The sequence below is a fragment of the Ixodes scapularis genome, unplaced genomic scaffold (assembly GCF_016920785.2).
Source record: "Ixodes scapularis isolate PalLabHiFi unplaced genomic scaffold, ASM1692078v2 PGA_scaffold3__209_contigs__length_174095766, whole genome shotgun sequence".
Classification (NCBI taxonomy): Eukaryota; Metazoa; Arthropoda; class Arachnida; order Ixodida; family Ixodidae; genus Ixodes; species Ixodes scapularis.
The window spans coordinates 116,547,486-116,575,298 of NW_024609868.1; the positions used below are offsets into that span (position 1 = coordinate 116,547,486).

Genomic DNA, 27,813 nt, shown 5'->3' on the forward strand with positions numbered 1-27,813 from the left:
CGCCTCGTGCACTTCTCGGCATATTTTATCTTTATATTTCGCCAGAACCTTCACACGTCCTGTTTACTCTCCTCGTTGTCCTGTCGTTTTTTGGCGCTGTACATACTGATCATGAACCAACTAGCCCAAATTTCTACTTTGCTGCAGGTTTAGAGATACAGCAAAGTAGTGTGGGTAGGTTGGCATTGGGAGCACATGGGAATACAAATAAGGGAGTACAGGGGGATATGGGTTGGGCATCTTTCGAGAGTAGAGAAGCGATCAGTAAAGTAAAATTTGAACAAAGACTAGCTGAAATTGAGGATACACGATGGGCAGCCAAAGTATACAAGTATATATATGAAAAGTCTAAACACTAAGTGGACAAACCGAACCCGCAAGCTGAGATTTAAACACTTTCAACGAGATGGAGCCGATCAGAGCATATCAGTAGAAAAGGGAGTAAAGTAAACATAGACGAAATTGTGGGAAGAGAGAATGCAGGGGAAATCAGCTTCAACAATATACAGGGCACAAAAACAAGAAATAAAGAAGGAACAGCTGCATGATAATTCAGTGGGGAGCTCTTTGGTTCTTTGAAGCTAGAACGAGGGTGCTACGAACGAAAACGTATAGGGCTAAATTCCAAGGAGTAGACACTCTGTGCGACGTATGCAACCGCGAAAGGGAAACTATAGAACATGTAATTTTAACGTCCACGGGGCGTCGTCCCACCCTCTTGGGGGGGGGGGGGGGGGGGGGGGGGGGGCGGGGGGGGGGGGGGGGGATGCGGATTCGGAGGGGGCACTGGGTTTTCCGGACATGGATGGACGAATGGGTAGGGAAAGAATCGCGGTAACTAAGAGGAGAATGGAAGATTGGTGGAAGAGATCTAGGGAAGGAAAAAAAAATACAGATAAAAATAAGCAATAATTCAATTTAAAAGAGTGGGGGGTCTGTTATAACAAAATTCATACAAATTAAAAAAAAAAGGATGATGAAATGTTAGGCTAGGTGGCGCAAGGTGCCGCCCGTTACAAAGGGTATAGTTATTACCATTTATCCATCCGAGCAAGCAAACTGATATTTAAAAAAAATAAAAAAAAACTTGTCAGGGTATTAACGAGGTAGAGCAGGTAGAGGGCAGGTACGCACACAGAGGGAGTATTGTTTATTTATTTAATTATTGCTTGCAAAGCAAAAGAATATGTTTTTAATAAATACACTTTATATACTTGATTTAAATTACTGTAGCTAGAAAAATAGTGATCCTTTACAGCTACAAGTATTTCTAAACATGGCGGATTGATTGCTGAATCCGTAGGATCACTGATAACAATGCGGAATAAAGAATTACTGTAAATTTAAGGTACAGCTTGACAATAATAATCCCTGGAAAAGGGGAACAAAAGGGACAACTGTCATTCTTGTCCAGCTCGCTTGCATCTTTGCAATAATTGTATTATAATCATCAGCTTAATTAACTTTTTTTTTTTAATGTAAACCCGTCATTTTAGAACAAAAACCGCTTAATTTGGTTTAGTTGGCTAGAAGCTTTATTCGGCTTCCTTTCACGGTTTACTTTGCTTACAATACGACATGGCTTTACTACAAGTTTCTGCGTCATTCGCGTTCTGATTTGCCGCGCGCGTTGTTTTGGGAACCTGTAGGCCAGGAGCGGAGAGCGTATCAATTTTGTTTCCCACTGATTCCCGCAATGCATAGCGTGGCATTACGCCGCGAACGTTTATAGGACGTTACGCAACTAATGAACGACGTGGAAAGCTAAATGCTCCGATTTGTCCAGACCAAAACTGCTTTCTGTTCGTGTTCAGCCTAACACGTGTACATCTTGTGGGCACCCTGGCGGCTCCCCAGCCCAGTTGCCTGACTACGAGACACAGGGGGCGAACTTTTCTGCGTGGCAGCGGAGTCAAGCCGGCCACGAGCACATCGCGCGCGCCGCCTTGATAAGGCGGATCAGGGGCGGCGCGCAGGCAGTTGTTGGCTGGACTCAAGCACCGTGGGTGCTCGTTGGTTTTCTGTTAGTCTCGTCCATGTCCAATTAAATGTAGTTTCTTGTTGACACCGTTGGCTGTGTGTTATACGCCTCGCAAGTGGGCTCATTTTCGTCTTCTGCGCATGAGAAAGGAAGTAGCGGTAACGTCAGAACGCCGAGCTGTGATTGGCTGATCGCGACCGCCTATCTGAGCGTCGTCTGCTCCTTTGCAACGTTGTCTGCTCGCAACGTCGTCTGCGTCTGTCTTATCTTTCCTGCGACTTTCGGAGCGAACTCGACTTCGCCTTTAAGAGAGGGCAGACGAAATAACTCGAGCGGTACGTTGTTTTTGTCTAACAACTAGCAGACGCGCATCAAGCGGGGAAGTCAAAGGACTCACTGGCGAGGTGTGCCGGGGCGCCGAGGTTTCATTCATTCATTCATTCATTCATTCATTTATTATTCCTTGAGGGCCCGTTAGGGCATTATACAAGGGGGGTCAATAACACACTAATAATCATAGATTAAAATAAATTAACACTCACAGAGAGGAAGTCAGCAATACAGATGAATCAAAGAACAACAAATACAAGTAGTTATCAACATTACACAATATTATTAATATTTTAACGGTATATGCACTGTAAACAGTAAAAAGGAAGAAAAAAAATTAGCAGATAGACATGTTTGTAAGTTCCAGGTAATTGATCAGTTCTTCGGCAAATCTATCAGAGTTAGTTTCGGTTACTACGCTATCGGGTAATTTATTCCAGTCCTTGATTGTCATGGGCAGATAAGAATTATAAAATGATACAGTTGAACTAAAAATCGGGCGAACTTTGCGGGAGTTATCATGGCGGAGAGATATGCTGTGGGGTGGAAGGAAGAGGGATGTTCTAATAGAGGCATTGTTATAGTATAATTTATGAAACAGGGCTAGTCGAGAAAGAATGCGCCTGAATGAGAGTGCGTGAAGGTTAGCGTTGCTTCTTAGGCCTGTTACGCTAGTGAAACGAGAGTAGTCTGAGAAAATGAACCTTAAAGCTCGGTTTTGAATTGCCTCTAATTTCATAACTAGGTAATGCTGCCATGGGGACCATACAGAAGACGCATACTCTAGACGAGATCTAACAAATGTTATGTATGATAATTGTTTAATTTCAGGTGAGGCCAGTTTGAGGTTGCGCCGAAGATATCCTAATGATGAATTAGCCTTAGATAAAATAAAATTAATGTGAGTTGCCCAAGATAGATCACAGGTTAAATGAACGCCGAGGTATTTATAAGATGTACAGGGGTCAATTATCGTGTCGTTGAGTTGATATGAAAAGAGTGATGGGGACTGTGACCTGGTGAAAGACACTAGTTTCGTTTTATTTGCATTAACTGTCATTTGCCATGTTTGACACCATTCTTCTATTATTAGTAAGTCAGCCTGTAAGTGTAGGTGATCATTATTATTATTTATCGGTCTGTATAGAGCACAATCGTCAGCAAAGAGGCGAATTTCAGATGTTAAGTTAGCAGGAAGGTCGTTAATGTATATTAAAAACAGCAAGGGGCCAAGAACACTACCTTGGGGTACGCCGGACGTTACACGAGAAAGAGGTGAACGGGATTCGTTTACAACAGTATATTGTGTACGATCGGTTAGGAAATGTTTTATCCAAGTGATTACTGAATTATGAATACGCAGTTGGGTTAGTTTTTGTAGCAGACGTTGGTGGGGAACTTTATCGAATGCTTTAGAAAAGTCTATGAAAATGACATCGGTCTGTAATCTCTTGTCAAGGTTACTGTGAAGCTCATGAATGAAATGTATTAGCTGGGTATCACACGAATATGTCTTACGAAAACCATGTTGATTTTTAAAAAGCAGATCGTAATTTTCCAGATATTTCATGATAGAAGAGAAAATGACGTGCTCTAGTAATTTACATGAGATGCTGGTGAGAGATATTGGGCGATAGTTCGATACAACATTACGATCCCCACTTTTAAAAATAGGGATGACTCTACCAATTTTCCAATCAAACGGAAGCTTGCCGACATCAAGTGACTGTTGAAAAATAAGGGTTAAAAATTTGGATGAGATATGTTTTGTGTTTTTCAGCAATTTAGAATTTATTTGGTCATCACCGGAGCTGGCAGAATTTTTGAGATTTTCTATTGCTTTCACTATACCCAAATATGTTATTTCGATAGAAGGCATAGCAGAATGAGAGAGGTGATTTAGGAGAGGAATATTGTCATTGTTTTCTAGTGTAAATACTGAGCTAAAGTAGGCATTTATTAGTGAGGCGCTTTCGCAATCAGATGCGGGAGTTCCATTCATATTAGTCAGGTGGATGGATTTATGCTCTTTAGGATGAATGATCTCCCAGAACTTATTAGGCTTATTCTTCAAAATGTTAAGAAGGTCGAAGTTAAAAAATTTGTTCTTTGCATTTTTCACTTCTCTTTTATATTCTTTAGCAGACGCGTTGTAATTATCCCATGCAATAGTATTGTCCTTTTCTTTAGCTTGCTTGAAATGTCGTTTCTTTCGAGCACTTAATTTAGAGATTTTCTTGTTGTACCAAGGCTTTGCATTGTTTGTTTTAATTCTGATGGTTGGAACGTACGTGTCAGTCAGAGTTGTTACCTTGTTTTTAAAAAGATTCCAATTTTCCTCAACTGTTCTTTGATAAAAGTTGATATGAAAAGTATCATAAAACTGTTGAAGATTTCTATTAATTGTATCATAGTCAGCTTTATTGTAGTCTTTAATAAATTTATAATGGCACGATCTGATGACGACGTCAAACTGCAGGTTTAAGTGTATAACATTGTGGTCACTAATAGCGGGAAGATGAGTGATGTTATTCACATGTGAGGGGTCAGTAGTAAGGCACAGATCAAGAATGTTGCTAGAGTGATGGCTAACTCTTGTTGGTTTAGTTATCATTTGGGAGAGGTTAAACGTAAGAGTTAGGTCGATGAACTCATTATCAAACTGATGACCTGATGAAAGGGAGTTCCAATCGATATTCGGAAAGTTAAAGTCGCCAAAGAGGATGACCGACGCATTTGGTTTAAGGGTATTAAAGATGGACGAGAGGGAGTCATGAAGTTCGCTAATGAAACTAGCGTGATGATCGGGTGCTCTGTAACACACACCAATTAAGATATCGGAACACTGAGAGTGAAGTTGAAGCCATACCATCTCGAGGTTACCTGGAACATTAACTTGTGACGCACTAATATGATTGCGGATAGCGATTAGGACACCGCCACCCCTCTTTCTTAGTCTGTCGCATCTGTGTAAGGTATAATTCATATTGGGGGGGAACACTTCTGAGTCAGCAATTTCGGGTTTCAGCCACGTTTCTGTCAGAATGACGAGGTCGGCAGTGCATGATTCAATTAGTGATAATAGGTCGTCGCGGTTTGTTAAAACACTTCTTATATTTGTAAAAACGACCGAACATGACTTGGTGTTTCTGCGTACTCGGGAAGACTGGGGTGGGCGGCGGCGTGTACACATCTCCTATGGCTTTTTTTCTTCACATATACTGTTTTTTTGCAGAGTCGAAGCAAAATGTTTTGTTATCAATGACTAATCTGTTCGAGCGCAGCTTGTACTGCTTTCCTTGTTGTTTCGCAAACTCAATCAGTTTTCGCCGTGCCTCGCGAACTGCTGGTGAAAAATCCTCACTGACGGCAAAACCGGTATTTTTTAGTTTGTAACACGCACTCAAGATACTATCTTTATGCTTGGTAGAAGAAAGCTTGACAATGATAGGGCGTGTTTTATTATCGTTAACCCTTTATGAGGCGCGAAAAATATACTTAAATCAAGTGTGTTATTAGTGTACTATCTGATTTGTGATGACCTCGAGAAGTGCCTCCTAAAAAATGAATGTGCAACTACATATAGTTTTTATAAAAAAAGTGGGACATATATGTCCCACCGCCTGCCGAACCAACAACGAGAAGTGGGACGCCTGTGTCCCACGGGCATGTTCAAGGCCGACTAGAACGAACAACTACAAAAAATATTCTTGTTTATTAACTCAACACCATTAAATTGTGAAAAACACTCGGCAAACAGTTCAGCTATAATTGTTCTGGGAATGTTGCATGGCAAACACCGCCTAGTCTTGAGGGAGCCCCTTCCGCGCTTTCCTATGTAAATGCCTTTGCGGCGTTCACTGTTCGGAGTGAAAAGGTGCGAAGCACTCGACGCAGAGTGGTACAGCGCATGATTTGCAGATGTACTGGGTCCTGGATTCTTTGGTCCTGGTGGAGCACCATCTACACCTTCGCCTTTTGCTAATTTTTTGTGCATGATGACCACTCCCTTGAAAGCGAAGCTCACTGGGCACTCCAACCATTGCTTGTCCACTTCGCTTGCCTCTTTTCTTGTGCATGAAAGCCGCTACTGTGCGTTTCTCCCTGAATGTTTGACGGGAGATGAGCTGGCGTCCCAACATTAATCGAAACTGCATGTAGTCGACTTCCTTCAGTGACTTGTACTGAATAAAGGCGTTAACAGCAGCAGCGTCAAGCAGGTAGTAAAAAATTCGACACCACCACTTTTTTGACTTGCGGTCTGCTGGGTAAGTGTTCCTCTTCTGATCAAAGCGGTCAACACCCCCCATCCACTTGTTATAGTCTGAAAGCACTTTCGGACAGGACACACCAACTTTGGCACCACTGGCAAGCTTCCGCGTGACTTCTACGATTTCTTGTGGGTCATGGTAGTTGGACATCGCGTGTACATTCTTGTTGTCGCGCCACTGTGTGGCTGTGACACATCCTTTGGACCACCACAGGTGCTGGCCTTTCTGAAGCTTGCACTCCTTGTTTAGCTCGATTGGTAGGTCCTTGCGTGTCGGTCTGAATGTGCCTGCAGCTAGCACTCTCTGCTCCCTGAGCTTCTCCATCAGCTTTGTAGATGTAAAGTAGTTGTCAAAAAACAACTGACTGTTCTCTTCTATGCCATGTGAAAGGGATAAAACGACGTGTTCGCCCAAGGACAGATCGGGGGGTCGCTTGGCATCCTTTCCCTCGTATATCTGGAACTCTAGGAGGTAGCCAGTCTCGGAGTCAGCCCTACACCAAACTTTATAGCCTCGTTTGATCGGTTTCATTGGCATGTACTGTTTTAGTGAAGACCGTCCTTTGAACGGTATCATACTCTCATCGATGGACTGATGCGTTGACGGCGCATATTCTCTCAGGAACCTTTCGCTCAAGGCAGTGACGAGGGGCCTCACTTTTGCCAGCTTATCAAAGCCGTCTTCTCCGCGCTTCTTCTCAAGTTCGTTGTTATTGAGATGAAGGCTGTTCATAATCGCCTGAAATCGTTTGAAAGTCATGACGTTTGAGATCTCGGAAACGTTGAAGAACTTGTCTGTGCTCCAGTACAAGTACACGTGATGCACTGGGTGCACACTCATCAGAAAAAGCATGCCCAAATACGCTTTGAGCTCATCTGTAGTGAGGTTTTTCCACCCCGCTCGGCGTTTCTGATGCGCATAACGATTCGTCTCTAGCACGATTGTGTCAAGAACTTCTTCATCAAAATACAATCCAAATACGTCAGCGACACCTGATGCCTCGGTAAGCTTTTCGGAGTACCGAGGATCTCGATCTGGTGGGTCCTTCACAATCTCGCTAGGTAAGTCTGTACACCAAGAAGAGCCGGTTGCATCCACTTCATCTTCCTCGTGTTGTGCCTCGGCAAAGCTGTCGACCTCCAATGTGCGTCGTCGCCGTTTTTTGGGCTTCTTCCTTTCATAGGTTTTTCTTTTCTTCGATGTAGCACCTGTAGACGGCCCTGCTGCATCTTCGTCCCCTTCCGCTACGGTGTTTTCGACAGGAGCTAGCTCAGGAATGACGTCTTCGTCGCTGGATGAATCGCCATCCGCATCGCTTTGGGTCGGATCGTCTGGGAGACTGAAGAAGAGTTCTACCGCCTCTTCGGACGTCAGCAACTTCCTCCCTAAGATTAAAAAAAAACTATGCGAGTCAGTCAAAGGCGAGGAGCAAGGCTCATATAAACTAGCTGCGTAGGGTTAGCGGGAGCATGGGGTGAAGATCTCGAGTTTTACGTTGCACAAGTTTTCTCGGATATTTCGCAGTCAACAACACTATAACCCGAGATGTACAACAAACGTGTGTCACTTTACAAGAAATAACAATGCCAAACTCACCCGACATCCCAAATTCAAGAAGGACCACGTTGAATCAGGCTGTCCAAAGCGACCGCTGAACGCGCCAAGACCACTGCTTTGTTTGTACGGATGTGGAGCCACCTACCGTTTAGATGTTAAAACAACTGTGCTGAGAGGTTGCTGATGCTCCTAACAGGTGGCGCGACAAGAAAATGTGGGACAATAGCAGTCCCACGAACCCCGAGTGGGGCTGTTTTAGAAATCGGAAAAGTGGGACGTATGCGTCCCACTGTCTCATAAAGGGTTAAAGCGACCTAGCCTGTGCGCTCTTTCTATGGAACTAGATTGTAGCGAAAAACCCAGGTTGCGAGAGCACATGTCAAGAACCAGTTTTTCTGATTGGGCCCACGTTTCATTTTGTTTGTCAGCGTGACCATAGAACACAAGATTGGAACGTCGCATTCTATTCTCCGCGTCCTCACACCGTGATTCCAAAGTATGAATTTGTTCTGTCATGCTTTTTAAAGATATTTTTGTGCTTTCTGCATCTTTGCGTATCTCGTCCAAACTAGACACGCATGCTTCCACATTCGCTACTCTTTTAGTTGTTTGCGAAGAACCGAGAGTGAGCGTGTTAGTGTCCGCAAGTTCCCTCCCAAATACTTTTTCCCTCCATTCGTGTACGGCGAGACCCCTCACTCTTTAACGGCGTCGGCGGGTTGGTGCAGTTAACGTCGTCTGCTTCACGTCTGCTAGTCACAGCGATGGCTGCTTTACCTTTCCTGCGTCTGTCGGATTCACCGCTTTTTCACCGGCGAGAGTCACCGTTGCCGCGGGAAGCACGGAGATAACAAGAGGTCGGGACGCGTCAGAAGCGCAGGTAGAAAAATAAACGTCCGTGGGTCGTCGCGACCGCGACGCTGTCGGCCATGCTGATTTGGTCGTAAGAAGTGCGCAAGACAGCTTCGGAGCTGCGGTAGGATTTTGTCGTAACCTGCGCAAAACTTACAAAAATTTCGTTTCGTGAATACGAATTTGTTCTTAAGTTTTGTCCTACGTACATTTTTGGCGTAAGATCGTTTCGTAAATCTGGCCTCTGCCCTTCCGAAAGTCTCAGAAAAGGTAAGACAGACGGGACGACGTCGCGAGCAGACGACGTTGCAGAGGAGCAGACGACGCTCAGAGAGGGGGTCGCGATCAGCCAATCAGGGCTCAGCGTTCTGACGTCACCGCTACCCCCTGCTCAAGAAGCAGACGAACTTGCCCTCCGCATTCCTCCGGGTTGGGTATGCAGCAAGACAACCAACCACCACCTTCATCTGCTTGATGATTCCTTGATTTTAGTCAAGGAATCGTCAAGTAAAACACATCCACACGGCGTGGCGTCGATTCTTGATCGGTATCCAAGCGTGCGAAGGCACAGAGGCACCCCGTACGAAAATGTCAGATCGGAGTGGTTCCAGTTACGATCCGCGCGGGGCCGTGTGGTTCTAAACTTCTGGACAGTTCAGATCCGCGCGAATCCGATCTGGCACCGTGCGGTTCTGGGTGTAACCAGTCGGATCCAATGAGACGCGAGGCGCTGGAACCGCACGGTAATGGGTGGAGGCTCTGAGGTGGATCCGATCCGCTCCCCTTGCTTCCAGCAGGGTCTGCTCCCAGCCAGCGGGCGCGCATATGCGTGACTGGAGGAGGGAGAGAGAGAGGGAAAAGAGGGGGGGGGGTGGGTTGGCGGGGAAGTCCAAGGTAGTTCACTTTATCCAAGGGAAGTCCCGCCGTCTCTCACGGGTCACGTGTTAGGGACAGGCGCATCCCTAGCGGATGCGCAGGCGCTGCGAGCGGGTATGGTGTACTTCTAGTACACCATAGAGCGGGCGTTCTCTGCGCGCGCGCGCCTCGCTTTGTCTGTTGCAGTCGGCGGCAGCGCTCCGAGAGCAGTGTTGTACGGAACGGCGTTCCTGGAACGCGTTCCTTTTAGAAGGAACGAAGGAACGCCGCCGTTCCATTTTGCATCTCTGGAACTGAAACGAGAACGCGTTACATTTTTACTGGAACGGAAAGAGTAACGGCGTTCCTTTTTTTGTCCAGTGGGGTAAATTTTATTTTGTTTCGAACAGGGAATTTTTAAAGTACCAAAGCAATATCTCCACGAAGTGCTGGATCTAGTTACCTTTTTGGCTACTCTTTTGTGTGGTCCTCGCTTGCTAACACTTTAGGGTGCAGGAGCTGGTGGACATTGATTCTTTTTTGAGTGCCCGAAACTGCGGTACAAAAAGCAAGGCTTTTAGTCGTAGGAAAAGACAAAGAAAGAGGGTTGTTTCAAGCTCAGCTACTTTCTTTGGTTTCACGAATCCTCATGCACCCAGAAATCTAAGGCCGACTACAGCCACTTGTGAACTTCCATAACGAGACCTACAGTTACAACGAGATCACAGATTGCCAGATATCGAATGCACCCTTGTATTCCGAACATTGGTCACTTAAAAGATACAAACAAAAAAAATTTATTTCTTCTCTTGTCCCCCACCTTCAAATGAACAACAAAGCCAATCTTACAAAGAAGTATTTGTAGTTTTTAAGACTGACCTTCCAAAACGCTTCTGGTCAAGAGATCCAACGAGTACTCAAAAGATCCAACGAGTCCAAAGGTCCAATACTGGATCTTTTGACTCGTTGGACCTCTTGACTCGGAATCCTTCCAAAAGCCCTACCCTCTCTTCGACTTGCTCGTCTTGCGGACAGCAGCATCGAGAAGCAACTCTTGTTAAGTTCGAAGAAGGGGCTCTACTCAATTGAAACGTGTGAGGTTGCTACGCTGGTACAATGTTGGGTAAAAGTACATTCGGCTCGTCTGAATCGTTCGCTACAAACATGAATATGGTTAAAAGCTTAGATTTTTAACTTGAACATATCAACAAATGAAACCCTGCTTCCACTTGTTTTCTTCTCATGTTGCCCTTCCATAACGACATACAAACTCGTATGTTGACTACTAATGGGATCGATAAAAAAAAAAAACTCTGCTTGATGAAATTGAATATAGTAATTAGCAAAATACAAATGTAACGTATATGTAACGATACGTTCCATTTTTTAAACTGTAACGTCCTTTTTCACAGATGTAACTTGTAACGGGAACGCGTTCCAAAAATCACAAGGAACGAGGAACGACCTTTCGTTTCTTTTTTGAGGAACGCGTACAACACTCTGAGAGTTTAGGTTCTCCGTTCTCGTCGGGCTGTCGGTCGGCGCCCGCCCGGCGGCGGCGTTCGCGCTGTGGGCACACGGATATTGACGCAGCCATCGTTCCCTGGATGGATACCCAGTGACCTCGGCTTTGAATCTTCATATAGTGTGAAGCTGCCGACCCATTGCACTTTGGCTCGGTATCTGGATGCGCTTGGCGCTGGTGTGATTGGTGACAATACTTGGACAACTCGGATACCGCTTGTGCGTGCCGTGTGTGTGTTCTGTGCACCGTGTTTGGTGACGGCGCCTGGGCGACCGTGTGCGCCGCCGGAATTCCCGCTGCGCTCACCACTGGACTCTACAAAAGGATTTCGCCCGATGCCCTTAGAGAGAGATGGTCGCGATTTCAGACCCAGGTTGTTCCGCCTGGGTCTGAAATCGCGACGATCTCTCGTTTGTAACGGCTAAGGGCACCGCGGGAAATACTTTTGTAGAGTCCAGTGGTGAGCGCAACGGGAATTCCGGCGGCAAACCGCCTGGGTCTGAAACTGAGGCACCGGTTGGTACCGCGCGGTACCAGTGGCTCCGCAGAACCACTGGATCCAGCCAGTTCCGCCTGGATCTAAAATTGGGGCACCAGTTTGTATCCCGTCTGGAACTGCGCGGTTCCAGGCTGGATACAAACTGGTGCCCCAATTTTGGGTCCAGGAGAAACCGGCATTTTTCATTCCGGCCTGTATCTGACATTTTCGTGCGGGACAGCACTTCGGCGTGCCAAGGAAGCTTTAAACACGCCGCTAGACCGGCGAAACTTGCTTTCAACGAGTTGTGCCTTTTTCCTGCAGTGCCGCACTTTCGTAAAAATTTCCCCGTGTTCTCAATGGCAAGTATCACGGCTCACACAGGATCTTAAAAAAACGTCTTCGGTGAATGACGGCGATCGAGTAGAAAACGCGTATTTAGCACGCTGCCGCCGGCTTCTGCGATGCTAAGAAAACGAAAAGAAAACTTCATGCAAGATGGCCGTCCGGTGGCTGCACTCGCGCTACAGTGAACTACTCGCGCTGCAGCGAACAAGCAAGGATGCGCGATCCAGCAATCGTCAAAGAGATCAGTGCGCGAGCCAGTGCCGCCACCATGATGATGGTGATAATAATAATAATAATAATTTATATTTACAGTGTTTCATTTGTCTACTCAGTAGTGTGCGGGGCTAAACAAACAGGTGAGACCCCCTTTTTTTAGCGCTTTCAGCCGGTTTTATTTTTATTTCGTTTTGTTTTCTTTCTGGCAGATCCTGAAAGAAAAGCCAGTACAAAAATGTAAAAAACTTGACGAGCACTGTTTCATTACAGTTTACGCAAAGGTATAAATGTCAGGAAAAATACAAACAGCTAAAGTTTTAAAGGGGTCATGAAACGCTTTTCCAACTTTTTCCTGTTTAGCTTTCCTCCTCAACTCATAAATCGCGCATTCCAAAAAAAGAGTTAAACAAGACGAAAAAGGGGAGACCCCTCTTTCTCGCACTGTCGTTTGTGTAATCCGGACACATCCATTCTCCCCCTAGAAGATTAGCCCGTCACTCAAAATTCAGACAAAAGTTGCTTTCCCCACCCCGTTCATTCCGAAGCTGACAGTGCTGTTGAAGCTACGTAATCGTTGGGCCAGCCACGCTTGCCACGTGAGCGTGGCAAATGTGGCTGCAGAGAATGAAGTCAGGTGATGAAAGGGAGGCGGCTGATTGGTCCGGCAAGCGTGTAGCTTCCACCACAATGTCAGCTTAGGGGTGAAGGGAATAAGTGAGGTCCGGTTGCGTGTGACGTCAGTTTGGACCCGATGATGCGCTTTTGGGACCGCGGATGTATCACAGTGAAAAGACAGAGAGGTCGCGAAGGGGAGGAGGTACGAAATAGTCCGCTCTGTTTTCAAATTTTCGCACTGAAAGTCAGGCTTTTGACTTTCTACCTTTTTTCTTTTGGTCCACTGAACAATGTGCTATTAGTAAAATCCCAATCTAAAATGATTTATCCCAACCCAAAAATCGTTTCATGGGCCCTTTAAGCAACAACAGTATAATCGAAATGTTTACAATACCATAGAGATACATACGTAGCAGGAATATAACAATGAAAAATTAAGTACATAAACTACAGGAATAAGTAGAAAATTTACGAACAGCTAACAGCACTAAAACAAAAACTATGAATTTTGTTTTTTTTGCTTAGCTATAGGGGGTATTGACTGGACGCCATATTTGAGGGTGATGTTCTTAGCGCATGCTCAGAACAAGCTTACATTAATAGGCTGCTAAGGCCGGCACTCTTGATGGTGTGGAATGCATGCTGCAAGAGAACTGTGGAAGCTCGCCATCAGCACGTGCTCAGCAGTGGTGCACACAGCTATGAACGCCAGTGAATACTCCCTCGCTTCTACTCAAGTCAAATTTTCCTTTCCTTCTCCCCGACTACAGACCAGTTGTGACTTGCTGAAAAGCGCTAACAATCGGTACTAAGTTAATAGAAGCCAAGTACAGACCTCGGTAGTTCCTAACTGCAAACGAGATGTTTGAAATTGGCGCCTCTGTGGCATAAAACGTTGCCAACATGTGATATGCGGATTCGCTATTTTTAGAGAGCGTACCACATTGCTTGATAAGTCAGACGAAAGGCTCCAGTTCTTTTTTGCATGGCAATATCATATATATTTTCTCCAGAAAATACACTTAAAAAAAATTCAATGCAAACTGAGTACTTTTTTTTTCTTTTTGTTTGCACATTCGCACGGCTAGAGAAACCCACACGCACGACGGAAGCGTGCACGCGACTAAATTACGTTTTATTTTATTCAGTCCATCAAGTAATCTGCTTCAGATTTCCATTGAACGGACCCTAGAAGCGGACCTACCCGCCCAGGGTGCGGCAGCGGAAGCCGCGGCATATTTTCTCTGAAGAGGGGCGTCAGCGGGCGTCGTCGGTGGCGCGGGCAAAATTCCAGTTGCTGCGCGGGCAACCGTCGTCTCTTTCGTGGGGGGAGAGAGGTCTCTTTTATTTCCCGAGGGTAGTGACGGAGTTTAATAAAGAACACAGTTTCTCAAACGTGGAACACAGCGCTTCGCCGCCGCCACCTTTTACCAGGACCAGCTTCGGCAGGAGGATTCGATTGCGGGTGACCGAAGCAGCAAAGAGGATCACCGGCGAGCCCCGGAGCCAGTGCCATGGGCCCCCGACGCGCACGGCCCGACCGTCGGCACTCGCAGCGCGGCGGCGGGTGCTTCCCGTCCGATGACAGCGGACCGCTTCGAGCCGTCGTGGAATGTGCGCCGCCCGGGATCTAGCGTCCCCCCAAAAGAACCTCTAGGACATAGACTCGTGTACCACATTGACCCGCTCTATTCCCCATTTATTCGCTCCATGTGTGTGGTGCCCTTCGGTTTGGAACGCGCCGAACAGCAAGTTCTACACCGAAGAAGGCGTAGTGCTCCCGTGGTGCTGCCCACTTCAAGTAAGCGTCTTTTCCTTTTTATTTTTTTTGTTATCGGTTTTTCCGTCCCGGTTAATATGCATAATTTTTTGTCTTCCAATCGCGTTTCTTCGTTTTTCTTTTAGTTTTGGGGCTGCGGTGTTAAGTGGAATCTGCTCGTTTCGTTAACGCGTTTAGGCTGTGAGATTCAGAGCCGAGCGGCCGTGCACCGCAAACCGGGGCGAAGCCACCTCCTCTTGGAAAACGGTGTCAGCTCGTCGTTGCACCTCGTAATATTTAGCGAATCGCTCGCCGCCTCGCAGGTGTAAAGCGAGCGCTTTTTGCGGGCCAAGGAAGCCGGCCTTTGTGCGTTTGGTTTGCCCTGACCATATTCATGTCAAGCCGCGGACGCCGATTTGGGTGGACGCGCGTCGTCGCCAAGCGATACTCGAGAACGACGAACATAAAAGCCGGAACGCTGAACTGCACAGCGGGGCTAAGATTAGACGCGCTGGCTGGTGGCGGCGGAGGAGACTTTCGAAAACGTATGCATTGTTTTTGCGACGACCCGTTCGATCTTGTGCCGGGCTGTCCGGTTGAACGGTGCGAACTTGAGTGGTGGGGCGGGCGGAACGCTTTCGCAGGTACTACGTTCGGCGATGGCCAGTAGTAACGTGATCGAAGTATTCATCGAGACCTTGCACGGCACCGCTTTCGAGCTGCTGGTCTCTCCAGCGGACACGGTTGTTTCCATCAAGACGAGGATATCGAGGCTAGAAGGTGAGTTACATCCTGTTGTTGTGTTGTGGTTGTTTCCAGCGTTCGCGATCCGAGCTTGTTTTCGGGGCCCTGTTGGCTGGGTTTCGTGAAGCCATGCCGAGAACGCTCTGGTGGTGTTTACACGGACGACGTGACTCATGTGCCACGACCATTCACCTCGTGCTAACATCCGATTCTTTTTTTTCTTTTTTTTTTGTTGTCTTGTTTTACGTAGTTTTTTTCCTTCTGCGCGGCGCTTATCTTGTTTTCGGTGACGATCCCTCGAAAAACCTGTTGTCTCGTCGTGTCCGAACCCCTTTCTGGCTGCGGGTGCCCGTAAATTGTTTTACGGCGTTAAACCCCGACTCCGGGCTGTCAGTCGGAGTGGGAGGGGAAGGGTGGACGGACGGGCGCGTTTGGACGTGGTCTTTCGTGGCCGGCGACAAGCACGCGCTTGCTTCGAAAGTCTCGTTGAAAAAAAAACCTGCGCCGCGCAACGGAAGTGCCAATTTTCTCGACGGTTTGGCACTTTAGGGTGTTGAATTCTGAAGTGGCGGATGAGGCATTACCTAATAGTATTAACCGTTATAAAACGCGGCTTTTTTATGGTTGCAAAGGGTTTTCGTAATGGACAATCTTCTTACAAAACTTCAGTGCGTGTGATAACAATCCCATGGTATCCTAAATCGAGCACATGAATGTCTTTCACAAAAATATCACATCATTTATTCATTCTTTTTTTGAGCATTGTGGTCACGAAGGAAATATTTGAGCTCCAGCTTGCATGCTATGTTTGCTTTGTACAGACTGTTCCAATTCTTCTGCATACTGCCATCTTTGTCACCAGGGGGGCTATGTTCGACGAAAGTTTCGTTTCTCCTAAAAAGAAACAAAAGTGACGGAACTTACGATCTCACGTCTGATTGATTCGAGGCTCAAATGACGAAAGTTGCCTCTTTCATCATTTGAGCCTCTGACCAATCGGATGTGATATTGTCAGTTCCGTCACTTCCCATTCTTTTCAGGAGAAACAAAGCATTTGTCGAACATAGCCCCCCTGGTCTCTGGAAAATGGGCAGTTGCTCTCTTCTGTGGAATATCGGATACCATGCATGCATGCATGCCTCCCAGCGATCAACATTTTTTGCCTTGGTGATAGTGTTGCAATTCTGTATTAGAATAAATAAAGTTCGCTTCGTTTTTGTGTCCCTAGATAGGGGATGAATCAAGGTTCCCTGATAAAGAAAATGTAATTTAGTCGAAATTGCATCACAGTGTCTGTTTTGCAAACAAGTAGGCGAATGTCGCTCCTGGAAGCGGGCTTCGTGAATAATTGCAGCCCATTTTTTGACGTCCTTTCACGCTAAGGCCTGGAAACCTTTTTCATTCAATGGTTTATTTTGGATTAATTTGTTTTCAATAGGTTACTCAATTTAATGCTTCTATGGCCAGTTGACATCTGTAATATCAAGCACATCACACACTTCCGCAGAAAAACGCTTATGGGTCATATGTATGTATTTATTTTGTGGTGCTATCTCTTGAGCAAATCGCGGAGCTGGAGCATAATTTAACTGTTCCAGCTTGAACTCATTTTGCGATTTGGGTGCTCATTCTTTTTTGAATAAACCGAAAGGTCTACAGCCTATTGCGAGACCATGCAGTTACTTTTATTTCTCGTCCAATGGATGAAGGTGAGGCCAGGCAAAAAATGCCGTGAAACAGCTTCAATTCACTTCATGTTTTATTCTGTCCCAAATACATACGCGAGATAAAAAAGAATTATGACTAACAAGTAATCACTTGTCTTGAACTTTTCAGAAAGCAAGATAAAAAGTCGGAGCTGTTTATTTGGCTTGCCATATATAAGCTACATGTTTGTCAATGGAAAACCAAATTCTTAGTCACGAGGATGGAAAAAAATCGTAGACCTATTTAGCCATTGGGAGCGAGATTCTACTTAGTAACCGGGGGGAATCAATGACGAGATTTGAGCACCTTATAGAGGAACACCATATCGCAATCTAGTCGTCTATTGGAAAAAGTGAAAGACCAGGCACGTCTAACAGATGCACATAATCATAAAAGCCGGTCCGTCTATTATGGCAGTCGCACACAATTTTCGCAAGGTGTAAGTATAGACTCTAACCTAAGGATTTGACGGATGCCTAGGGAGCTTTTTAGTGTCAGTCATAGTTCTGACTATTGTTGCTACTACTAATTTTAGTAATACTACTATTGCTGATACTACTACTACTCAACCAGCTAGAAACCTTGATGTCTTGGGCAAGTAGGGAGTTTGGCTATATCCTGTTCACATGAGCTTTTAAACAAATGATTACTAGTACTTGAATTGTATAAATTTATTTTCAATTTAGTTAGATTCTTCTTAAGTTGGAGTAAAATTTGTTACTGTACTTGACTGCCTTTTTTAAGTGGCTTTTGACTTGGTTCATGACCACACTTTCTAAACTAAAGTCTGCCATCGGTGCATAGTCTACAGGGGCAAATCTTGGCCGAGTACGACATTTTTCCTTAGATAGTCTGTGTACGGTGCACAGTATGCATGTAAAACAAATTCTCATACCAGCTCGCTTTAAGAAACACCTGCTCTATTAGCTCACAAAGGACCTTTCATCATGTAGAAATCATCATTAACTTAACCGGTCATTCACAAAATCTGTCTCGTCATAATTAAGTATTAAAAAAAAAAATCTTAGTGTAGTTTGGTGTGTGTAAGATTTTAGCTTTTAAACATGCTTGGGAGACACTGGTCCTGAACATTTCTCTGTCATTTCTCATCTAATTTATATTAAATTTAAAGATATACTTAGGTCCTTGTGCTAAGCAACATAAGCTAAATTTTTCCCATCATAGTTTTCAACATATACCTTATCACAAATGTTTCTGTCATACTTTATTTACAATACCCACATAAAAAAAAATATAGCACAACCATGCCAGCATGTTCTACAGGCAATGGAGAGTGCAGCAAAGCCATTGTTATCATTTTAGCATCATTCTAGAAAAAGTTATCACAAGCTGAAATGTTTTGGCTGATAATTAGAAGCTAGTTATTCGTCTTTTCCAATTATACATTTTTTTATAGTTATCATTTTCTTGTAATAGTAGTCCTGTTGCACTCTTTGATTTATGAGGTATAAAACCCTGAAAAGAGTATTCAGGTTCAAGTTCTATATTCAAAGATAATGCGGGTAAAACTTTCTGTTGCAATGAAAAAATGAATTTTGAGAAAATGGGAAAAGCTTTTCAATACATGCTTACAGGGATGGGCAGTATATCAAATACAAGTATTTGAAATATGTATTTCAAATACTTCGTGTATTTTGCATTTATATTTAATTACAAATTGGGTAATGTATTTGACGTGTGTATTTAAATGCTAAAACGTGGGTATTTCAAATACAATTGTAATTAAGTACAATTTTGTGAGCGAAAATACATCCCTCAAATTTATTGTCACTGTCCAGAGCAGGAAGAAAACTACGTTCTGCACCCAATGCAGTGTCTCTCAATTAAGCACAAGCGTTTAGTGACTTTGTGATTACGGTGCTAGTTCAGGGCAAGAATAGTGACGAAATCGACGCTCACAGGCAGACTGGCTAAATAAGTGCCTGTGACAACTTGTGATGCTTTCCAGCCTGATTTCCATCAATATTTTTGCCTGGAACATTGTAAATGCGCGGGTCGTCCAGATTTACGTAACTGGTGCAAGTTGCAACAATAAAAAATTCTCTAGCTAACGCTGCGCGTCTTGGTCGTCTCGGTTCTTTGTTGGTCTATAATACCAAAATGTTATCAACAAAAAAAGCTGCTTGAAGCTCTGTACTTTTTTCACCTATTACGTCCAAGCTGATTACTTTTTTTTTTTTGTGATTATAATTATATTACGTTACTAGAGCCTCGCACACTAACTCCCGAGTGTGCGATGCAAAATTAAAACAAGATACCCAGAAACCCGTTGCAGGTGCCCTGAAGTCAGTGACACAACTTTCGAGGAATGTATTTGGAAAAGTATTTGGAGGAGACCAAATACATTTGGTTGTATTTGCATCTTGTACTTAAATGTTTTTCTTGGAAATGTAATTAGATTTGTAATTAAATACATTTTTGGCGAAGTATTTTGAATTTGTATTTCAATACATATTTGCATGTATTTTGCCCATCCCTGCATGCTTACAAACAGCCTGGATAAAAAACTTTGAATCTATGTAACTATATAAATGTGTACTCCCTGAGTGTGGTACTTACAATATACATTGTTTGACTTATAGATAGGGAGGGGTTCGTGTTCTTGGATAAATCCGATAGACACACTCGCTGAAAAACGTTTCGACAATTAGAATTTATCTGGAAAACTCAGAATTGCAAGGTCATGATGCCAAAATACAAAACCAGAGAAGACTATGACGTTAATGCAATTAATGCTAAGGTTCTGTGAGCTGGACAAGATTAACAATAATAATCCCTGGATAGGGGGAACAAGGGGGGACAAAGGACAAACACAAGTCTCCAAACATGGGTAGGTGACTGGTGCACGACTGAAAAAATCCGCTTGGTCGTGGTATCGAGCCAGGGACCTCTCCATTTCCAGTGGAGTGCTCTACCAACTGAGCTAACCAGGTACTGTGTATGAAGCCAGTAACCGACTTTGGCGCTTTTCTGAATTTTACTCGGCAGTATTGATGGGCAACAAATCAACAAATTCGGCCATTTAAGTTACTGGTATGAATGAGGTCTTTTTGCCACCCGGTAGTCGTTTCGGTGGCAGATTTTGAATTTTAAGGGAAAAACGGTAAAAACTGCAAATTGCTTGTTCATGCCGAGTGCTGTGCTGTTTGTGCGGTCCTTACTTGCTTCAATACGTTTGCTTTTTCACAAAAGCAACTTGTGACCGGCTACTTATTTTTTCTTCGCTCAAACGAAGCGAGTGTATCATTTCACCGTTTTATAGTTTTGCTGTGAGCATTGCATGTTACTTCCGTTTCACCATATATTAAATGCAATCCAGTCTATTACCTGGAGGGATGCTGGCTAGGTAAGTCAAGCACAATCTGCGAGGGGCCAACTTTCAAAAAAAAAAAAATATTGCGACTTAAAATCAAGCTTTTTATGTGCTCGAGAATGGCGCGTTCACGGTCACGTGCGGGACAACATGAGCACGAAATATTTTCAAAGCTGAGGCACATTATTAGGATTGAAATGAATAGATTCCGCAAAGTGTAATTTTCGTGGCCACTGAAACACCAGGAACACATTGATTTCTAGAAACTTGGAGCACGTTCAGTCCGTTCACTATGATGTCGTAGTGCCCCACTCTGGACCTCAGTTTGACTCTGCTTTTCTCGGCCAATATGAGACTCTTCCGCAAAAAAATGCGTCCCTAAAAATGTTGGTGCAAGTTTTTTTTTTTTTTTATGTGACGGTTATTAGTTTTGCAATTGATTTTTGTATCTAAGCATTCAGTGCCGTTCAACGGCAGTCCAGGCACGCATTCGAGTGCCATGCAAAGGGGTTAAACACACGGCACACACTTAAACGGAAACTGAGAGAGAGAAGGAGCTGAGAGCGCACAGGGGCATTGGGTTTTGGCGAGCGCTGGTTGGAATGGTTAGCGGGTAGACGAAAAGCTAGCAACCTTTGTCTCCACTCGCTGTTCGAACATGTTTGAAGATCAACGTCCGACACTTGGCGTCTGCTTTCGAACAGCGAGTAGAAACAAAAGCAGCGAGATTTGTGTTCACCCATTAATCATTCCAACCGGATTTCGGTGTCTTGACGTCCACTCCTGTCTTCCTCTTCCTCACTGTCTACCTGTATTCTAATGCGTGTTGATAGGTTTTGTCGTAAAGTGTGAGCGAGGCAAATGCCACAGGAGCTCTAGCAGCGTGCTTTCTTGCCTATGCTTTACAGGCATGCGGTCTCTATGCGTCTGCCAAAGTGGCATGTTCTCAAAGGTTACTATTGTGCGACTTCAAATAAAGTTGAGTTTGGATCTTGCGTTTTCCCAGGGGTGGCCAGAGATACCAAAAGAGGAAAAAAAAAAAAAGCAAGAAAAGATTTGTCCAAGACACATGGTATCCAAGATGCATTGATATTCGACGAAGCTCAAACTACCCGTTGCACTATCGAAGCGAGTTAGAAGTACAATATTTTGTTATTCAGATTCTAGTTCTTTATTTGGGCGAGAGGGCATTAAGGAGGGGAGTAGGTAACTAACACATTGAATTAGGCAAAATATTAGTAAAACACAGTTACAGGACACTTGCACAAAAGTAATTATTAACGGCGGTTTTAAAACAAATTTTGAGGGTATTGACACTAATGGGGGGGGGGGATTCGGGCAGGTGGATCCACTCTCACATTGTTCTAGATATGAAGGAATCATAGGCTGACGTTTGACAATATGGAATGCCAGCTTTGAACTGGTCATAGTGAAAAAAAAAAAATTACCGCATCTTTACGTGGTGAATGATGTTGATTGGGGCGAAGCTCGGGTGGTGCTGATGATACTGATTTTGGTCATAGGTAGTGCTGATGGTGCCGTTTTTTCAGTAGAAGAATGTGGGGTTTTCTTCTTTTTCTTTTTGCAAGAAGACAGGTGGGATGGCAACTCAAAACCCCCTACTCTTTTTTTTCTTGATACTGATTTTGGTCATAGGTAGTGCTGATGGTGCCATTTTCATTCATGCAGTAGGAGAATGTGTGTTTTTCTTCCTTTTCTTTTTTTTAAGAAGACAGATAGGATGACATTTTAGAACCCCCTATTTTTTTTCTTCTTTTTCTTTTTTTCATTTTTTTTCTTGCTCTCGCTGCTGAAATCACGAGCAGGGGCACGCTGGACGGACATACGGACATGGCTAGCCCTAAGGAGCTTCACCCCTAAAAAACAACCTTGAGACTAGGGACAAAAATTAGGACTACCCAACACTGTCTTTTTGAGATGGTGTTACATTGTCCCAATTTTTGTCCCTAGTCTTAAGGTTTTTTTCACTACGATTGTAATCACGAGCTTGCTTGCATAGTAACCTTTATCTTTGAACTGATCATTGATTCAAGAGGAAATGTGAGAGGAGTTGACATTTTTTTTTTTTTTGTAAAGAATTGGTGATGTTTGGTAGAGAATCACGCATACGAGGGCATATACAGTGCAACGAAAGGAGAGGTAAAAAGAGACTAATTTCCATAATTGAACTTTTATCAAATATTTATAACCGAGTATACTCAAAACTGCGGTGTTTTAACACAAAAAAGGTGCAGAGAAAGGAGACATACTAATTTTGGCCACAATATTCCAAAAGCATGGCATTCTTTTTAAAGGAACGACGCTTGAACAGTTGGTAGGCACGTCGTCGGACGACAATTGAACGCTCTGTGGGAACTTCGTCGGACGGCACTTTAGACGCGACATTAAAAATATGCATGTCCGTGCTACGTTTTTCCCATAAGTACCACTCACTCGTGTCATTGGTTTAAAATGCATTGCTAGTGTTGTGTCGAATCAATATGGGGTTGAACCAGGGTCGTAACCAGGGGGGGGGTTAGGGGGTTATGACCCCCCCCGAAATTTTTTTCTGGGTACGGCCCTGGTCAGTGCACTGGCAGCCAGCCGATTTTAATCTTAATCTCTGCGCACGCGCAGTGGTGCCGGTCGGCTACCAGGTACCAAACTGGGACCGGTTCTCCGGTTTGCTGTAACTCTCCATTATATGCCACCGATGCACATGATTCATAGGCGAAAATAAGACAATAGACACTTTCAAAATGGCCGCCGTTGTCCCCGAAAACCCCCCCCGAAATGTTTTTCTGGGTACGGCCCTGGGTTGAACCAATATCTTCTGTTCCATTGGAAACTGAAGAGCAGGGCATCAGTTGCAGCACCCCTGGTGGTGATATCATGCACCATGTCACTGTTCCCCACTGCATAAACATTTGAGTCTTTGGTTCGGTACTGTTGTTCAAAGAAATTACGATGATGTGAGCAACTTAGCCACTGAATACTTGAGTCGAAGAGATGAATTGTGCCATTGCTGCTTGCCCGGTGTGCTATACGCTTAAACGTCTTGTGTTTCTTGGTGACTTCATTTACGCAAACCTTCTGCATAAAAAGCAATTGTGCAAACTCGATGAAATTAGGAGACATGGAAGCCCTAGGAGCTGTTCACTTCCAGTTGCAAAATGTTGATTCCGTGAAAGGTTCCAAAAGCTGCATTGTGGTTAGTTTTGCAACATTTTAATAATAAGAATTTGTTTTTATTTTTTGTCAAAAAGTCTATGACGGAGGGAGAAGGAGGAAAAAAGCTGCATGATGCAGCTTGACGAGCCCTCGGCCTTCCCATCCTTACATTTGGTAGCAGTGGCATAGATAACAAAACAAAGACAAATTTATGTGAAAGGATATTTACAGAAAAGAAATGCATACAGGCAAAACACAGTTCAATACAACAAAGTGAGGCAATATATTTATGGTAGCATTGTTTTATTTATTCAAATAAATAAATATTATACAATTGCTACACAATCATAATTAAAAAAAAAGCCTTGAAACACATGCAACATTCTATGCAGTTTCATGTACTCGAGCAGTTTGTTGAATTCGTGCCCAACTCGTCTCGGGAGTACCATTTTTCGTAGGGAGTACGTCGAACGATGACAACAATTTGGAAATGTGCCGTGCTTTGGCCGAGATGCGGAGACGTGGCTCGACAGATCTTGAGTCGCTGCACGGTGGCGTTTCTTCCGCCAGGCATCCCGGTGTCCCAGCAGCACCTGATCTGGCAGTGCCAGGAACTACCGGACGAATCCTCCCTGCACGACTGCAATATCACGGATGGTGCGACCCTCAAGCTGGTCCTAGGCATGCGGGGAGGCCCCATCAACACTCGCAAAGGTGCGTCGTCTCTCTCTTCCTCTCTCTCGCTTCTTTCACTCTCTCTCTCTCCCTCTAATTCTCACTCTCTTGTGCTCATTGTCATTCACTCTGTCGTGGTGACACCACCTACATGAGAGGGCCGCCGTGCATCATGCTGATTGGACACATGTTACATGCGTGTGTTACACGTTTAAATTTTATGTGCCTGCCGTACTCCAACGGGTAACAAAAAAACTTATTAAAAAAAAAAAAGAACTGCTCGCAGTCGTGCATTTTTTGTAAAAGTATTTTCCAAGTGCTTTAATACATGCTCATTATGGAAGAGCTGCAGTCAGGGTCACGTGTTGTCTTAACGGCGCCGTCCAAGTGCACAGTGTGAATTTACGTGTCCACTAAGTTTTGGACTGTATAATATGTGAAAGGGGAGTTATTGAAATGCATGCAATTTAAATTAAATGAAGAGATGTATGAATACCTGAGATGCAAAAAGTGTTTGATGTGTTCTTTACCCCAAATGCTACTAAGCTCGGAGGGAAAAGCTAGTTTATATTCTTTAATAATAATAATAACTTTATTCTTCACCACAGATACATGTGGTGAATGGGAGGCCAGAGAAAAAGCTGCGTGAATGCAGCTTGAGCAGTGTTCCAACTCCAGAATTTGCACGTTCCAAAGCAGGAGTTTGTTCAGGCACAACGTGAACTTTATGCCTTCCCCTTAAACTCGCAATGGTAATATATACGGCACCTGATAAGCAGAAAACCACGTCAATCGAGACAATTTTTTTATCCTTCCGTGAAAGTGATTCTCTGGTGACTAAATTGAATACATATGTCCTTTTTCAACCAGAAACTCAAAAGCAGAGTTATTGCCAGAGAAGGAATTTGCGGTCCATGAATGGGGAAGTTGAGTTCATAGTAAATCGCACAGCGGGACATCTTTCCTTTCAAGACTGCCTCTCGTGTATCGGTAGATAACATCTTGAGCACACCTCATAGAAGCAGCGTCGTCCTACCATGACTATAGTCACTCGCGACTTAACAAATGCAGGGCGTGGCCTTTCCTGATCATCTCGTTATTGCTCCTCAGCCAGTGAGGTCACGGCCGATAAGAATGACCAAGAGCAAGTCACTAAGCAAGCGGCAGGAACAGCCACACCCGACGTTTCTTAAGCCGTCGGTTGCTGTAGATACAGAACTGTCATTTGAAGATGCCCTTTTTCTCCCTCTTTTATTAAGCAGCCTCGGCAGAGGAGCGGCCCTCACTCTTCGATGTCGCCAAGTACCTAGATGCCAAACAGTAAGCATGCCTGTCTTTCTCTGGCCTCTGTCACTATGCTGCCTGGAGCGACACTTTTGCCTCAAAGGATCTGGTTTCTGTTCTGCCCAGACTCTTTCGTGCATTCAAATTCAAAACTTCATCGTCACGAGCTGCCTCGTTGTTGACTCCAATGTCTTCTCTTGCTTCTTCCACATATGGCGTGCGAATAGATCTTGCGAGAATGATGGAAGGAGAGGGCATCCCTAGCCTCGTTGTTAGTGCCTGCACAATTGAAGGGAAAGTATTGGGAAAATGCTAAAAGGGGCACTGCCCATGCAGCACTTAAATGTAGCCCCAAGACCTGCTTTGCAATATTGATAAGAACCACCACTATGACTGTCTAAAATCTTCAGTACAACAAAAACGTGAACGAGATTACAGAGGCATAGATCTAAATGGTGACGGGGATGCTTTGACTTGAACGTGTCGCAGAGCTCGCAAGTCTACCGTACAATTCTGTAAGCACGCCCACCCAAAATGAAGAGAGAAATGGTGAAAAACATGTGGTGGGCTATCTCTATGGAATATGACAACAAAACTTCATAAAAACTTTTTGATAAACGCCAGAGCACCCTCTACAAACCACGTGACACGGGAACTGAAACCGCGGAGCGCGGACACGGCAAATTCTCGTTTCACAATGCGATAAACACGCGGGAATTCGCTACGAACTCCTCTGTCACGGGAAGGGATACTGCAGTTTACGGACGCAGCAGATTTTTGTTTCACGGTGAGAAAACTCGGACCTCACGGAAACGCATACCGCAGGTAGCGGATGCAGCAGATTCAAGTTTCATGGTGCAATAAACGTGCGGGAACCCGCTACAAGTTTGCCTGTCATGGGAACCGACAACGTGTGCGCAGATCATGGACAAAAAAGCGGAAATCCGCTACAAACTGGCGTGTCATGGGAACAAATACCGCAAAGAGCAGATGCAGCAGAAGCGCATTTCACGATGAAATATACCCGCGGGAACAACTCTCGTGTTACGGGAATTGATACAACGTATAACGCGCACGGATTGCAGACAAAAACGCGGGAATCCTGTTGATGCGATTCCTGTCGGACATTTCGGGACGTTTGACGGAAATCGGAGGGTAGGCAATGTTCTGAATTTTCATGTTACAAATATTTAGCCAGAAAAACGGGATGGGCGATCTCTCTGGGAAGGGCATCCTTACGGACTTTTACGGTGGTCGCAACTTCGTCAGACTAAAACAGTTCATGTGTGCAAATTTCTCTTCTGCAAAAAATGGCTTTCAACTCGCATTCATTGTTAAGCTTGTGTACGGGAAAGGGAACTTTCTGTGGTGGTGAAATAATAGATACATATTCGCAAAGGTCTGGCACAAGACGGGGACTTGTTGAGCCAACCCTGCAGCACCCAGCAGCAGGACCACATCTTAATTATATTTTAATTTACGACAGAGGGTAAAGATTGATATGTAAATGCTTTTTGCCAGAACTAGCTGCATTGGGTGTTGGCTGGTGAAAACCGTAGGTTTGCTTTTTCGAGTTGGGCCTGTGTTTTGAGACCGTCGTGTTCTTACATTGTTGCAGTGTTTTTACATCCACATCAGTCATGGCTACATGAAACATTGAGTGAAATGGAGCGACTGGTTAATAATGCTGTAGGGACATTGCTGGGAAGACACTTGGCTCGCAGACCTATCGGTGCCACCTTCTGAATGCTGCATAAAATATTTAATGTGTGCCGAGGACGAGCTGTGTGCTCATTGAACCACGCCCTCACCTTGTGCTCTGCTATAGTTGGATACAAGTTAAGAATGTGTCAAATAAACATCATTCTGTACTAGCCACGGCGTTAATTCGCTTTGCGGACCAACCAGGAAAGGCAGTAGCCATGACGAGTTGCATCCCTCATGGGCTTGTGAAAAAGAAAGAGGTTGGCATGGCCTAGGGCACGCAGGGGCGATCACTCTATTTCTAGGCCTATTACAACAAGTGAGGGATTTTTTGTGCCCAGCCTGTCTTGTCCTTGCGGGCAAGCAGTACGCATCGATCCCCACTTCAGCAGGACGTGCATCCTGGT

At 44.5% G+C, this 27,813-nt stretch overlaps 2 protein-coding genes across 9 annotated transcripts in view; one reads left to right on the top strand and one right to left on the bottom strand.

Moving 5' to 3' along the window:
* Positions 1 to 6,007: 6,007 nt before the first annotated feature.
* LOC120836997 (piggyBac transposable element-derived protein 4-like) lies at positions 6,008 to 8,258 on the bottom strand. Its single transcript, XM_040206156.2, has 2 exons — positions 8,179 to 8,258; positions 6,008 to 7,967 (listed from the first exon to the last, which is right to left on the bottom strand). Exons 1-2 carry the CDS (start codon positions 8,183 to 8,185, stop codon positions 6,169 to 6,171), a joined length of 1,806 nt encoding a protein of 601 aa, XP_040062090.1. The 5' UTR covers positions 8,186 to 8,258; the 3' UTR covers positions 6,008 to 6,168.
* A 6,006-nt stretch (positions 8,259 to 14,264) lies between these two features.
* The window catches only part of LOC8032340, a 50,161-nt gene continuing 36,612 nt past the window's right edge, over positions 14,265 to 27,813 (top strand). For 4 of the 8 annotated variants that reach the window (XM_029984666.3, XM_029984669.3, XM_029984668.3 and 1 more), the window contains exons 1-4: positions 14,265 to 14,829; positions 15,432 to 15,567; positions 24,314 to 24,457; positions 25,678 to 25,738. In XM_029984666.3, coding sequence (XP_029840526.2) covers positions 15,447 to 15,567; positions 24,314 to 24,457; positions 25,678 to 25,738 — 326 coding nt within the window. In that variant the 5' untranslated portion in view covers positions 14,265 to 14,829; positions 15,432 to 15,446. The remainder of the gene's footprint in view (positions 14,830 to 15,431; positions 15,568 to 24,313; positions 24,458 to 25,677; positions 25,739 to 27,813) is intronic. The other 4 variants (XM_040499406.2, XM_040499408.2, XM_029984667.4 and 1 more) reach the window with 3 other exon arrangements.